General features: G+C 61.3%; 1 protein-coding gene across 1 annotated transcript; it reads left to right on the top strand.

Annotated features, from left to right (window-relative positions):
• The first annotated feature begins 234 nt into the window (after positions 1-234).
• SLC25A29 (solute carrier family 25 member 29) lies at positions 235-13,334 on the top strand. Its single transcript, XM_080809462.1, has 4 exons — positions 235-523; positions 6,318-6,361; positions 11,169-11,252; positions 11,565-13,334. The coding sequence occupies exons 1-4, from the start codon at positions 490-492 to the stop codon at positions 12,312-12,314; spliced, it is 912 nt and encodes a 303-aa protein (XP_080665588.1). The 5' UTR covers positions 235-489; the 3' UTR covers positions 12,315-13,334.
• Positions 13,335-13,568: the final 234 nt, after the last annotated feature.

Genomic DNA, 13,568 nt, shown 5'->3' with positions numbered 1-13,568 from the left:
TGCGGCGCCCGTGCGCCTCCCCCGACCGGTGCGCCTCCCCCGCCCGTGCGCCTCCCCCGCCCGCCACGTCCCCCCCACCCCGCCCGCCCCGGACACGCCCAGCCAATGAGGCGCGGCGACGGCACGCAGGGCCCGGGGTGTTGTCCGCTCCTCGCCCGCCCATTGGCCGCGCTCTGCACCCCGCGGGGCCCGGCCGGCAGGCGCGAGGGGCGGGGCGCGCGGCCCGAGGTGAGGGACCACTGGCTGCGGGCGGACAGCCGCGAGGGCGAGCGAGCCGGTCAGCAAGGGTCGTGCGCTGACCGAGGAGCCGCGCACTGAGCCGCCGCCGCCGCCCCCCGACCCCGGCCGGCCCCGGGCTCCGCGCCAGGAGGCGGCGGCCAGGCCGAGCCCCAATCCCCGGTGCCCGGGGGATCCCCGACGGCGACCCGCCCGGCGAGGGGCCAGAGGAGAAGGGCGAGGAGGAAGGGCGGCCTCACCGGGGACCCGGCAATGGCGCTCGACTTCCTTGCTGGATGCGCTGGGGGTAAGGAGGCGGCCGGCTCCGGTGCGGGGTGGGAGGCCTGCTCACCTGCGGGCCGGGGCCCCGGCGGGCCACCCTCGGGTCGGGGTTTCGTCGCCTGCAGAATGGGGGTGACAGTGCTCTCGTCTCACGGGGCTCCCGCGGGCGTGAACTGACAGCAGGCCCGGAGGGCGTCTAGCGCGCAGTGCGCGGGGGCACGCGTCGTTTAAACCCTTCGAGGCACGTCCAGACGAGAGGTCTGGGGCGCCGGGGCAGCACGGTGGCTTGGCCAAGGCGGGGACTCCCAGGAGGATGCCCCACCGCCCCGTGCGCGCTTCTAGCCCGAGGCCTCCGGCGCATCTCCCTCACCGGCTCCTGCATCCCCAGCCCGCGCCCACCCGCACCAGGGTCCCCTCCCAGAGCCGGAGAAGTTTGGGGTTGGCTGCACCCTCTTCCCCGGCAGATGCCTGGCCGGGGCCGCAGGACGACCCCCTAGAGGGCTGGCCTTGGAGGGCCCTGGAGGGCGCCGTTTGGACCCCAGGCGCCGAGTCACGCTTTGGCACGCCGCGCCTTCCTACGCCGCTCTGTGAGCTGCTGGGGGGCGACTCCACCCAGGTGGCGGCGTGGGCCTGACACGCGGCGCGGGCTAGCCCCTGTGCTCACGCGTGCGTGTCACCGGTGTGGGGCCCCTTCACCCGCGCCGGGCTCCTAGGGCTCTCCCCAAGCCTGTGTCCCTGAGAGAGCGGCAACCACTGTGCAGTCCTGGCTCTGCTGTGGGCCACCCGGGACCCCAGGGCGGCCACTTCCCTGTTGGGCCTTGGGTTTCTCTGCTTTTCCTTGGGGAGCTAATTCACTCGATGGGTATTCATTGCCAGCCAGGTTTCGCTGCAGGTACTCCCCACCGAGGCGGCAGAGTTGCCGGTGCGACAGCCCCCCAGCGGGGTCCTGTGCTGATGGCGGGCTTCTCTCCTCCAGCACCTGTCTATCTGCTGGGGTTTGGCGCTGGGCTCCCTGGAGGCAAAGGAGGGACTAGCAATGGCCTCTGCAGCCTGAGCTTCCTGCTCTGGGCAGGAGGAGACTGGCAGAGAAGAGAGCGTGCCAGGGAAGCGATCTGTGTGAAGAGATTTTAAGAACTTCCTAGACTGTTACCCAATCAGGCTTCAGGAAACCGTGGGGCTGGAGCCTGCTGAAGGGGGAAAACCCCAGAGCTTTTCATAAATGGGTGCATTTCTCCCAAGCCCAGGCCAGGAGACGGCGGGGGGGGGGGGGGAGCAGCCTCTGCAAATCTAGCTCTCAGCTCCCCTGTCCCTCCCGCTGTGACCCCACTTTGCCTTTCCTGTTAGCCTCCTGTGGCTGCCCCTGCCCCTGCCGGCTCCTGCTGGGCCCCAGGCCCTCCTCTACCATTCCCCTACCAAGTGATGGCTCAGTGAGGGTGGGCTGTCCTATGGCTTCCCAACTTCTTCGGGAGTCTGAATTCTTTCCCCAGAGGGGCAGGATTCCTTCTGATTTCTCCCGGGTGTCCCGGGAGCCCCCTGCGAGCTGCAGGGTTTGGGGCAGCGCTACTCATCGTAAGGCCAGGCCTGCACGGGGACCCGTCCTCCCAGGCACATGTGTTCAGTCACTCAAGGCTCTTACTCATGAAGGGCCCCTCCTGGAATGCCTTCTGCCCGTCCTCACCAGGCCCACCTGGGAAATCTTGTCCAGGCTCCAAGGTTGGGGCTAGATTAGAGTCCAGTACCACACCCAGCTGCAGGCGGCAGCCCCCCCCCCCCACTGCCTTCCAGGGATCCAGCCAGGGGCTGCTGGTAAGCCCCTCCCTCCCTGCTGTGCTTGTGGAGGCCTGAGTCCCCCAGGATGGAAGTGGCTGCCACGTTCTTTATGAGGGTCATTGGCCCCCTCCCCCCCATCATCTGCTTTTTTCTTTCTTTCTTTTTTTTTTAATATTTATTTGACAGGGAGATAGCACAAGGAGGCAGAGCGGCAGGCAGAGGGAGAAGGAGAAGCAGGCTGTCCACTGAGCAGGGAGCCGGATGGGGGGCTCCATGTCAGGCTCGATGTGAGGCTCGATCTCAGAACCCTGAGATCATGACCTGAGCCAAAGGCAGAGGCTTAACCCACTGAGCCACCCAGGCGCCCCTCCTCTCCTGCTTTTATTTGACCCTGGGTCAAATAATCCTGGTCTTGAGAAGGGGAGGGACTAGTGGGACAGTGACCTGATTGTGTCCCCGGCCTGCCTTCTGGGTCCCTGGCATGGCTAGCCTGTGCAGAGGGGCTGTATGGGAACCATGCGCGGGTAGCGCTCCCACCGCGGACCCCTGGGCCCTCAAGGCCCCTGCCCAGTTCCTTCAGCTTGGGCTCCTCCAGGCCTGGAGGCTCAGGGCAGAGTGATGACGGTGCTTCCCTTTGGTGGCCTGTGGTCCCTCTAGATTCAGATTCCTGGGTGGGAGAAGAGTAGATCACCTCTGATTGGCAGGGTGTCGGGTCACTTGAGCTTTGCCTCGGGGAGGTGGGGCAAGCACCTTGATTGACAGCATCGGGGTGCTCACGTGGTCGGCCCGTCAGAAGGCCTGCCCGCACTCCCCACCGCGGCTCAGTCCCAGGCCTTCAGCCCACCGACCCGCCCTGTGCTCTGAATGGAGTTCTCCCTGCCCCAGCTGTGGATAGGAGGAGGTGGGGAGAGCAGCTGCACGGTGGGGCCGGGAACACTGCCTGGGGAGGGTGGTCCCCTCTCCCACCCTGGAGGGGCCATGATGGGTGCCTCTAAGAATCCAGCTTATGTAAGGCAGGGGGTACTGGCTTTGGAGGCAGAAGAAAGGGTCCCCTTGTGGTTCCCCAGTGGCCTGTTGGGGAGCTGCTCTGGCACAGCTTCCCGGCCCTCACGGTACTTGTGAGGTTAAAAGGACAAAGCTTTGGGGGACTGGAGGCCAGGATGGAGGCAGGCCCCAAGGCCCTCTCTGTTCCTGTGAATGGGGATGTCCTAGGTGAGGCCCGAAGCCTCTCCCCTGAGGGCCGTGAACTGAGCCTCTGCGGAAAGTAGGAATGCAAGTTGCTGCCATTGGGGAGGCCTTGGTGGGGCCTCCCAACCAGGCTGGTGGGGTGTGGGGTCACCCCTCCCAACCCGGAGGCTGACGAAGGCTGTTCTAGAACCTGAGCAGGTCTGGGGCCAGAGGCAGGAGAGTCCACTCACGGGAAGGGGACCTCCAGCATTTCACGTGTGTGGTTCTTGGGGACCCCACAGCTAGGCCTGGGTGCCCAGGGCATGGAGGGCCAGAGGAGCCCACAGCTGGAGAGAGAAGCAAGGCCAAACAGCACACCCCAGCCAAGTGTCAGGTTTCCAAACCCCAGGACATCAGTTACAGCCCCAGAAAGTAAATTCTAGAACTAGGCTGTTCAAATTTAGAAAATTCACAACGCTACAGGAGAAAGAAGGTGGCTTGCGAAAGATAGAAACAAAGTGTGTCTCAAAAGACCAGAGACGCAGGTATAGCAGTCTCAAGGGACAAGATGCCTTGGGGATGCCTTTTCGTCTTGCTGTGAATGTTAGGGGTCCCAGAAGGAGAAGGATGAATACGTAAGAGTGGAAATTTTCTGTGATAAGAAAAAGGCCTGAGTCTTCAGAGTCAAAGTGCTGGTGCGGTACCAGGCAGGGTTACTTAAAAAAAAAAAAGAAGACGACGACACGCCCTTGGCATCTCAATGACATTCCTGAAATCTACAGATAGAATCTCAGAGGCTTCCTGGTAGAAGCATATGTTACTGACAAGGAGAAGAAATGCACCGGCAACAGGTTTCTCAGCGGCAGCACCAGGAGCCAGACGATTCTGGGATGTTGGCCTCCGGCTGAGAGCATCACCAGAGCACAGGACCATGGCTCCCCACCAGTGTTAACAAAATAAATTTTGCAGAGAAGCAGGAATTCGGAGGCTATTCATTGCCGTATATGTTACCTCCGAGAAAAATAACCCAGAAAGGCAGCAAGCAAATGGCACTTGATCAGAGTAGAGACCCACAGGAGGGGGTAGAGGTGAGGAGGACAGGGAACAGCTCTGAGTCTGTGGGGTCTCTGGGTGTGGGAGATTTGGGGGTAGAAGGGAAAGCTACTGGGGTGGGGAACCTTCTTGGGGTGGCTCTTACTGGGGTGGGGTGGGGAGCTGTGGGGGCAGAGAGAGCCTTGGGGGTGTGACGGTTCTCGTCCTGTGTCTATATAATAATTCTAAGTGTTAGAAATAAGAAGTAACCGTTAGCTGGCCTGGACCATTAGCCAGCAGCCGCAGGACCAGTGGCAGTTGGTGTGAGCAAAAATGTGGAAAGGGGAAACGAGTAAAAGGATTCATTCACATAAAGTAGATGAGTCGGGTCAGATGTCCCATCCTGGCAAAATCAGAGGCGGCTTCAGACGGGAGCAGAGACCAAAGCCGAGCAGTAGCTTGTTTCCGGGAGTCTGGAAAACAAAGTCGTGGGACCAGGTTGGAAATCAGCCGTCGTGAAGCTATACCAGGTACACATAACCAAAAAGAAAGCAGGATCGGCCAAGTTAGTATCCAACACAGTGGATTCTAAGGCCCAAAGCATTGAACGGGATGGAGAGGACACCCTACAGTGATCACAGGTTGGAAAGCGGCTGCACAGTAATCCCATCTAACCTCGGGGCACCCACCACCAGGATACCCAGCCCCGACAGGGGGCAGGAGAGATGAGTGGTTAAGGAAGAGAGCCCCAGGCCCAGAAGAAGTTCCAGGCTCAGATCCTCACCCCACCAACTTATTAGCTGTGCGACATAGACATAGTCTCTCAGCCTCCCGTTCCGCATCTGTAAAATGGGCTAATAGTCCTTTCTTTACATGTGAGAGGGAGAGTTACTACACATGCAAAATGAACAACAGTGACCCCAGGTAGAAAGGGTACTGTTTGTCACTCAACAGATAGTACCTGTCTTAATTATAAACGCCCCAGCAGTAAAAGGGGAACCTTAAGAGATTCCCATAGGGAATTCTAGGGAGGAAGGTGGAATTGGCGCACGGGGCAGGCCACCTCACTGAGCCTGGTGACTGGGGAAACAAGGTGCCTGCCTCCCAGGGATAGTTGCAGGAGAACAGCACTCAGGAGGACTCTGAAAGGCACAGGAGCCAACTTGGAGAGTGCACCTTTGTCCTTCGAGGTGGGGTTGGGTTTGGGGCCTGGCTTGGACTGATGCATATCTCGCCTGATCACAAAGTCTGGAGCTGACTCCTGGGCAGCAGGTGACTCCCCTGCAGGGAAGGGAGTGGTCAGCCAGCGTCTGTAATACCCTGATACCTCTCCCCTGGCCCTGGGTCAGCCCTGCAGGGTGAGGGGGTGGCCAGAGCCGATGCTCACACCCAGCACAGGTGAGGACAGTGAGCCGCGGAGCCCGAGTTCCCTGTGAGCTTGGCCAGCTGAGTGGCAGACGGAAAATTCAAATCTGGGTGACTCTCTGGCCCCAAGTCCCAAAACCCCTGGGTCCCCCTGCCATGCTGGGAGGTGTTTGCACGGGGAGGGGCGTGGGAGGGGAGGGGCGGGGGACAATTGTTGTCAGTCAAGTGCGGGGAGCAGCAGGGGAGGGAGAGACACCAGCTTTGAGTTGGACAGATCCTGGCTTGTCCTCAGGGATGTCATCCTCTTACCCCACTGCTCCCGCAGACCTGAGGACAAAGGTGCTGAGAGGCGCCTGCACACAGTAGGCGCCTGTAAACATTCTGGGTTCCCACCAGGCGGCTCCCATGCGGTCCTCCGAGCCGGAAGCCCCCCACACTGCAGATCTCTGAGGCATCTGGGTGACGGTCCCCCTTTTTCCCTCCAGGTGTGGCAGGTGTGCTCGTCGGACACCCATTTGACACGGTCAAGGTGAGTGTCTTGTCCCGGTTTTACTCTCAGGTCCTTGTGGAGGCGCAGACGTTACACAGAGGCCTGAAGGGCTGGGGCGGCTGGAGGCCCCTTTCCAGGGACCAGGGAACCCCCGCGAGATCTTCCCAGAGGTTCTGGAATAAACGTAGACTTAGGGTTCTGTGACACCCAGGTGGACGGCAGCATTTCCGCTTTCCTTCTGGGTCTGGCCTTACACCTCCCAGCTCAGAGCTGCACGTGGAGGTCCACGGTGAGCCCTGAGCCTGAGAGGCCGAAGGACAGGCTTCCCCTTGCCCAGAGCAGGGGCTCCTCCCTGCAGAAGCCCTCCAGACATCTTGAAAGAGCAGTTCAGAGAGAAAATACAGAAGGACGAAGAACCGGAACTTGTCAGTATTGCCCACGAACCTGATCTTCTCTGAATGGTGATCCCCACCCGCGCGAAACTGAGCCATCGGTTCCCCGGGGCTGGTGCGCACATGTGGAGTTCACGGCTCCAGCGTGTGGCCCCGGGGGGGCAGGCACTCCTTCCGCGGCTCCTCCTCCATAAACTGTCCAAATGCAGGTTCTCAGAGGCTCGCAGCGGAAACAAAGGAAGTCCGTGTTGTCCAGCTGCGAATTCCCAAATAGAATGTTCTCCCTGTGGTTGGGGTTTTAAGTCCTGAAATGAGCCCCGCCGTCTGGGGTTTTCCTTACAGGCTCCCCCCGGGAATCAGGGCGAGCTGTAAGCAGCAGGGCAGCAGGCCAGACCCCGTGACCCACCGTAAACACTGAACTTGGCAGTGTCTACTGGGGACAGCGAAGACAAGGATGTCAGCCCTAGCTGAGTCTGAGGTCACTTCCTGTCCCCTCTTTTTCCAGTGGAAGTCAGGGGGTCCTTGGGCAAGGAAAGGACTCGGGACCTCAGGGCTGGGGTTGCCTTCAGCGAGGGTATGAGGGCCTGGCGTGATGTTTTGGCTCTGACCTGCACATGTTCTGCCTGAGGCCTTACGCGGGCCCAGGCCCCCTGCTAGCCCGTCTGCCGTGTGACCTTGGGCCAGCTGCTTTACCTCAGGGCCCAGGCTTCTCATCTGCCAAGTGAGGCGCTGGGTGAGATTACAGAGGCCCTTGTGATGCTGGGTGCTCCACGGTCAGGTTGGGCTTACACGGAAGGCTGGTTCTGCAGAGCACAAATCTTCTATCCTGTCATCTGCAATTTCGGGAGAAGGCGGAAGGACCAGGCTTTCTTGCCACACGGCAGCCCGTGTCCCCCCAGAGCCTGCCAAGAACCTGTCTGCACAGCTTCCTGGACGCTACAGGCCTGGGCAGCCCATGAAACCCATGAAGCCTGCCCCCAGGCCAAAGCAGCCCAGCCTGGCACCGGCCCCTACTCCGCTGTGTTTATAGCTTGTGGTCACATGTCGTAAATGCCTCTGTATCCGGCCAAGAAGGGGCTCTGGACTCACTTCGTTAACCCAGCATTACAGGGGCCATGCCTCTCTGAGCCAAGACTCCGCCCTCAGCTAGCCCCGCTCCCACTCCCCCTCATCAGTGCTCCCAGGCTGGGGAGGGCTCTGTCCTGGGGTCCCTGGCCGCTCTGAGCTCCTGGGCCATGGCCACACCCCTAGCACTGAAGGGGGAGGAGGGGAGGAGCCTCTCCACCCCACAGGGCTCCTGCCCCTTGGACACCCCTGCCCCGCCCTTACCTCGCCCACGGAGGGTGGTCTTTGAAGAAATCCACTGGCGACTTCTTTTGGCCACTGCGGCCCACCAGCATGACATCTGGGCAAACCTGTCTTTATGATCCAGGGTTCTTACAGACAAGAAAAAACCTGTCCCCAGGAATCCCCTCTGTCACCCAGCTCGTGACCCCTCTCACTGTGCTGATCAGGGAACGTGCTCCTTTGGTTTAACTTAATGCTATGTCACCGATGGCCTTATTTTTATTTTTTCAGATTTTATTTACTTATTTGACAGAGAGAGGACAAGCAGGGGGAGCAGGAGAGGGAGCAGGCTCCCCGCTGAGCAGAGAGCCGGATGCAGGGCTTGATCCCAGGATGTTGGGCTCACAACCTGAACCAAAGGCAGAAGCTTAAAAACTGAGCCACGCAGGCGCCCTCCACAATGGCGTTATTTTGTACTGGCTCTTTTCCAGTGTAAAAGTTAAACAATTCTCATTAAAAGAAAAATCAGAAAGGTAGAAGAGCACCTTTTCTTCATACTGACAAATTGTGTTTCCCATTCTGTACACTTCCTTCAGGATCCCCCCTCCACCATTGTGCCTGCAATGGGCATGTGATTTTTTTTTTAAATGAGTTTCATCATCAGGCCTGTACACAGTTCTTTGGTTGGCTTTCTATTACAAAAGTAACATATGTTGTAAAGAAATTTTTAACCATTATAGAGACATATAAACTAAAAAGGAAAAAAAAAAAAACAGTCCTTCATAGATCCTCTTCCCCAATCCTTAGTGATTTTTTTTTAGATTATTTATTTATTTGACACAGAGCACAAGTGGGGGGAGGGGTAAACAGAGGGAGAAGGAGAACCAGACTCCCCGCTGAGCAGGGAGCCCGATGCGGGGCTTGATCGGAGGACCGTGGGATCATGACCTGAGCCGAAGGCAGACACTTAACCCAATGAGCCACCCAGGCGCCCCCTCATTAGTGATTTCTGCTGAAAAGCAGAAATGTACACAGACCCATATATTCTTTGTGCTTGGCAAAAGTGGGATTTACTTCAATAGCTCTGCTGTTGTTTTAACTGAAATCTAACATATAGAAAAGTGCGCGCATGCCAAGTGTATGAGTCTATGAATCATAGCGAAGCACATGTCTGGGGAGAGAACAGGGTCCCCAGGAGGCCCCCCCTCCTGTCCTCCTCGCAGCCCCTCCCCCTTCTGCCTGGAACGGGACAGTAAGCAGGGTCACTGAGCATAAAACTACTCTCTCCCGGGAGTGGCCATCCCAGGGCAGGGGAGGGGCTGGGCCCTGGGGGCTCTGTGCCTGGATGTGATGTTGACATTTTATGTTCCTAGGGGCTCTCTGCACAGGGAGCAAAAGTGTAACTTTGCTGTAGACGAGCATAAGCCTCACCCTGGAGAGCTAGTCGGTATAGACCAGGGGAACCCGACCCTTCTCCGTCCGCGCTGATCCAGACCCCGGGCCTGAACCACACCCCGCCACACCTCTCCTCCTCCCGAATGGCAGGGGACAGGGAGGGTGCGAGGTGAGCTAGGGTCCAGCACGGGTCCTGGGGTGGGCACCCAGGTGGGGCTGGTGAAGAAAAATCAGCTCCTTCTGGACCAGAGGGTCTTCGTGTCGGGGGTCTCGGCCGGTGGAGAGCTGGGAGCTGCGGAGACCACGAGCCACCGTCCACGTGTCCTGCAATCGTGGTTTCTGCTCACACGGCCCGTTTAGTGGCTGCATGAGCAAGAGAAGTGTCCCACCAGAAACCCCAGGACATGGGAGGGAAGTGAAAAACCTCACACCGCGAAAACAACCGGAGCAGAGCTCCAGGGGGTAACAGGTTATGAGGTCTTAAGGTGTTAATATGTTACGAACACGTTGCTCAAGTCCTTTTGTTTTTCTCCACTGAAAATGCACCCCTCCCCCACCAGGTCCTGGCCGAGCGGGCAGCCAGGGTGGGACGGGGCGCCGGGGTGACCCGCTGCAGGGTGTGTTTGCTTGTCAGCCGCTTCGCAGAGCAGCGGCTGCCAGCTGCAGAGGTCCTCGTGTGCCCAGATGGTGCTTTTTTGTGCTTCAAAAGCATTCTTCTGTAAGTGCATCGGCCGGAGAAGGCTCCTGCCGGCCAGCTCCCCTCCCCACTCTGGCCCCCACCGACACAGCCGGGCCACTCCCGTCACTGGAGAGGACGGGCAGCCTCGGCTGAGGTGCAAAACCTCTCTGAGCCTCAGTGTTCCCATCTTTGAAGGGGGGGGGGTAACTCCACCCACCCATCTCAGCTGGTGATTCCCGGGTTAGGCCCTCCGGTGCTGCCGGCCGCCGAGGGGTGTTCGTGCTGTGGGCCTGGCTGTGGTCTCGATTTCCGAGTCAGCCCCTGGGAACAGGACTTAACCCAGCTCACCCCCACCCGCATGACCTGGATTCTGAGGCCCACTGTGAGGCCGGGCTGTCTATCGCAGAGATAAGCTCTCTGTCAACAAAGAGTACTTTCACAGTAGGAGGTTCTGGACTACAGGGCTCCAAGGGCAGCTGGGAGTGAACCCCCAGGTCCCAAAGGTGGTCACAGAGTCACATGGTCACAGAGGAGGCGATGAGCTGTTCTCCTGTCGCTGCTTTAACTCAGGACCACTGTCCTCACACTGTCTACTGGCAGAAAGCAGGAGTCCCTCGGAGTCCAACGCTCACTGCTTTTAACACCCACTGTGGCACTGTTGGACCCCAAGGGGAGTTGGGTGATGGGAATTAGGTGGGGAGCTCCCCCTGGCATCGGCCACGGTTTGCCACCAGGACAGTGGGGCGGTCTGGGAAAATGCTCTGTGTCCCAGTGTCTGCACATCGTGCAGACACAATGCAGCGAGAGGCTTAGCCTCTGCCTGTCTGAGATCTTGGGGACCCTCTACCCGCTCTGCAGCTGGCTTTCTCTGTGGCCGTCTGCCCACTGATACCCTCCCTGAAGAGGCACAGACACCCGGCCCTAGCCCCATCCTGAACTTCCAAAAGCCACAGAAAGCTCGTTGGCTCCCTGCCTCCAGCATCCAGCCTTGGGCCTCCCCGAGGGAGCCTCCCTGGGCTGTCCTGAGTGCTGGCGCAAGGGGTCGGGAGCTCTGGCTCCGCTCGCCGCCTCTCACGGGCTCCTGTCCCTGCAGGTGCGGCTTCAGGTCCAGAGCCTGGAGAAACCTCAGTACCGAGGGACCCTGCACTGCTTCCAGTCAATCATCAAGCAGGAGAGTGTGAGTGGCCTGGGCCCAGGGGGTTGGCGGTGGGGAACCAGCTTCTCGAATGCTCTGGGCCCAGACGGCAGAGCTGAAGGCTCCGGGCACAACGGGGACTTGGGAAAGGGGAAGGTGGGAACGCCCAGGCCTCCGCTGTTGAGAACACGGCTTCTGGGAGAATTCGGCGGGGTCCTCCGGAACGTGCGGGGGTGGGCTGTGCCTGAGCACGCGGGGGTCGCGGGGCTGGGGGAGGCGGGCCGGGCCGCTGGACCGGGAGCAGGAGCGCGCCTGACGCGCGTGTGCGCCCCCCGCTCCCCCCCCCCCCCGCAGGTGCTGGGCCTGTACAAGGGCCTGGGCTCGCCCCTCATGGGCCTCACCTTCATCAACGCGCTGGTGTTCGGCGTGCAGGGCAACACCCTGCGGGCGCTGGGCCAGGACACGCCGCTGCACCAGTTCCTGGCGGGCGCGGCGGCGGGCGCCATCCAGTGCGTCATCTGCTGCCCCATGGAGCTGGCCAAGACGCGGCTGCAGCTGCAGGACGCGGGCCCCGCGCGCCCCTACCGCGGCTCGCTGCACTGCCTGGCGCACATCTACCGGCGCGAGGGCCTGCGCGGCGTGAACCGGGGCATGGGCTCCACGCTGCTGCGCGAGACCCCCAGCTTCGGCGTCTACTTCCTGGCGTACGACGTGCTGACGCGCGCGCTCGGCTGCGAGCCCGGCGCGCCGCTGCTCGTGCCCAAGCTGCTGCTGGCGGGCGGCACGTCGGGCATCCTGTCCTGGCTGTCCACCTACCCCGTGGACGTGGTCAAGTCGCGGCTGCAGGCCGACGGGCTGCGCGGCGCCCCGCGCTACGGCGGCTTCGCGGACTGCGTGCGCCAGAGCTACCGCGCCGAGGGCTGGCGCGTCTTCACGCGCGGCCTGGCCTCCACGCTGCTGCGCGCCTTCCCCGTCAACGCCGCCACCTTCGCCACGGTCACCGTGGTGCTCACGTACGCGCGCGGCCCCGAGGCCCGGCCGGACGGCGACGCCGCGCCCGCCGCCCCGTCGGGGCCCGGCCTGGCCCAGCCCTCCAGCCTGTGAGGCGGGCGCCCGGGTCGCCGGCGGGCCTGGGCTGCCTGCCACGCGCGGGCGGGGGTGGGATGGGGGGGGGGAGGCGGGGGCGCCCTCGGCCGCGCCCTCGACGTCCGCGGCGGCCTCCGCCCGGAGACAGGGAGCCTCCTGCCCTCACTGTACGGTCACCGAGCTCCGAGAGGGCGGCGTGTCAGCGCGGAGCCTGGCGCTGTCACTTGGGGTCTCCCGGAATCGCCACCGACGCTCCAGCCCTTGCCTGGGATCCGGGCCGCTGCCACCGCGGGGTCTCCGATGCCGCACCAATGGGCCGTCCAGCGGCTAACCTCGCATCGTCCCCCAGGCAGAGCTCTGGGGGCACTCCTCGGCCACCTGTCCGGTCTCTGTATTAGGGACGGAGAGGCAGCTCCGGGTGCCTCCTGGTGTCCCAGAACCCAGCACTCCGCTGATGCACTCCAGCTTCTCCACGTGGCACAGAGGGGAGTGCCCCTGCTGGTGACCCCGTAGTAGCCTAGGGCCTGGGCTGGGGGACCAGGCAGGGGCCAGTGGGAGGGAAGCTCCGCGGTGAAGTCCAGCTGCGGGAGGGGAAGGCTGGTTGCCCCGCCGTCCTCGGGCTGCCCTTCTGTAAAATGGGGACATGGGTCAGCCACTGTGTGGGGCTCTGGCCGCTGGCCGGGGTTCCCTGAGCTGAGCTTGTGTCTCTTCAAGGACGTGGGCACAGGGGGACCCCCACTCCCCAGCAAATGGTGTCTCTCCCAGGGAGCCTGGTCATGCTTCGTGTTCCCACGAGGCCACGAGGGCAGGTCCTGTTAGTGGACACAGTACAGCGTGGCCGTATATTTGCACAGGGAGGCAGATGCTTTTGCACAAGTTGGAGGTGACTGTGGCCTCCTTGGCCCTGAGCGGGGCTCAGCCTGTTGGGCAGTGGGACACGGTCTCCCAGGAGGCTGGCTGCGGTCAAGGAAGACAAGACTCCTCCCCTATTCACGTGGTGTCGTGTAGAACCCGCTGAAAGAATAAAATATTCTTTGTTTTCTTAAGAGTGAAGCCTTGTTTGTGTCCATTGCCCACCCCCTTCCTGGAGTGAGAGGGGCCGGCTTGGGGGTCTGTGCTCTCCGGCCCAATGGCAGCCAGAGGTGTGTGACCCGGGCACGTGCCAGCATCTGTCCACACCCTGTTTCCTCATCTGCAAAATGGGGCCGACGTAGGCATGAGGATGAGGGGAGTGAGCTCACAGAAGTGCTGGGTGAAGTGTCAGCCGTCGGC

Source organism: Martes martes, assembly GCF_963455335.1.
Source record: "Martes martes genome assembly, chromosome: 7".
In the NCBI taxonomy this organism is placed as follows: Eukaryota; Metazoa; Chordata; class Mammalia; order Carnivora; family Mustelidae; genus Martes; species Martes martes.
Note: the sequence above shows the minus strand (reverse complement) of the source record. Positions and strands in the feature narration are given on the sequence as shown.

Excerpts from the sequence above, each read along its gene's own strand:
- SLC25A29 (XM_080809462.1), top strand. The coding sequence starts at position 490 with ATGGCGCTCGACTTCCTTGCTGGATGCGCTGGGG. Across the intron at positions 6,362-11,168 it reads ACCCATTTGACACGGTCAAG|GTGCGGCTTCAGGTCCAGAG; the intron begins GTGAGTGTCTTG and ends CTGTCCCTGCAG. Across the intron at positions 11,253-11,564 it reads CAATCATCAAGCAGGAGAGT|GTGCTGGGCCTGTACAAGGG; the intron begins GTGAGTGGCCTG and ends CCCCCCCCGCAG.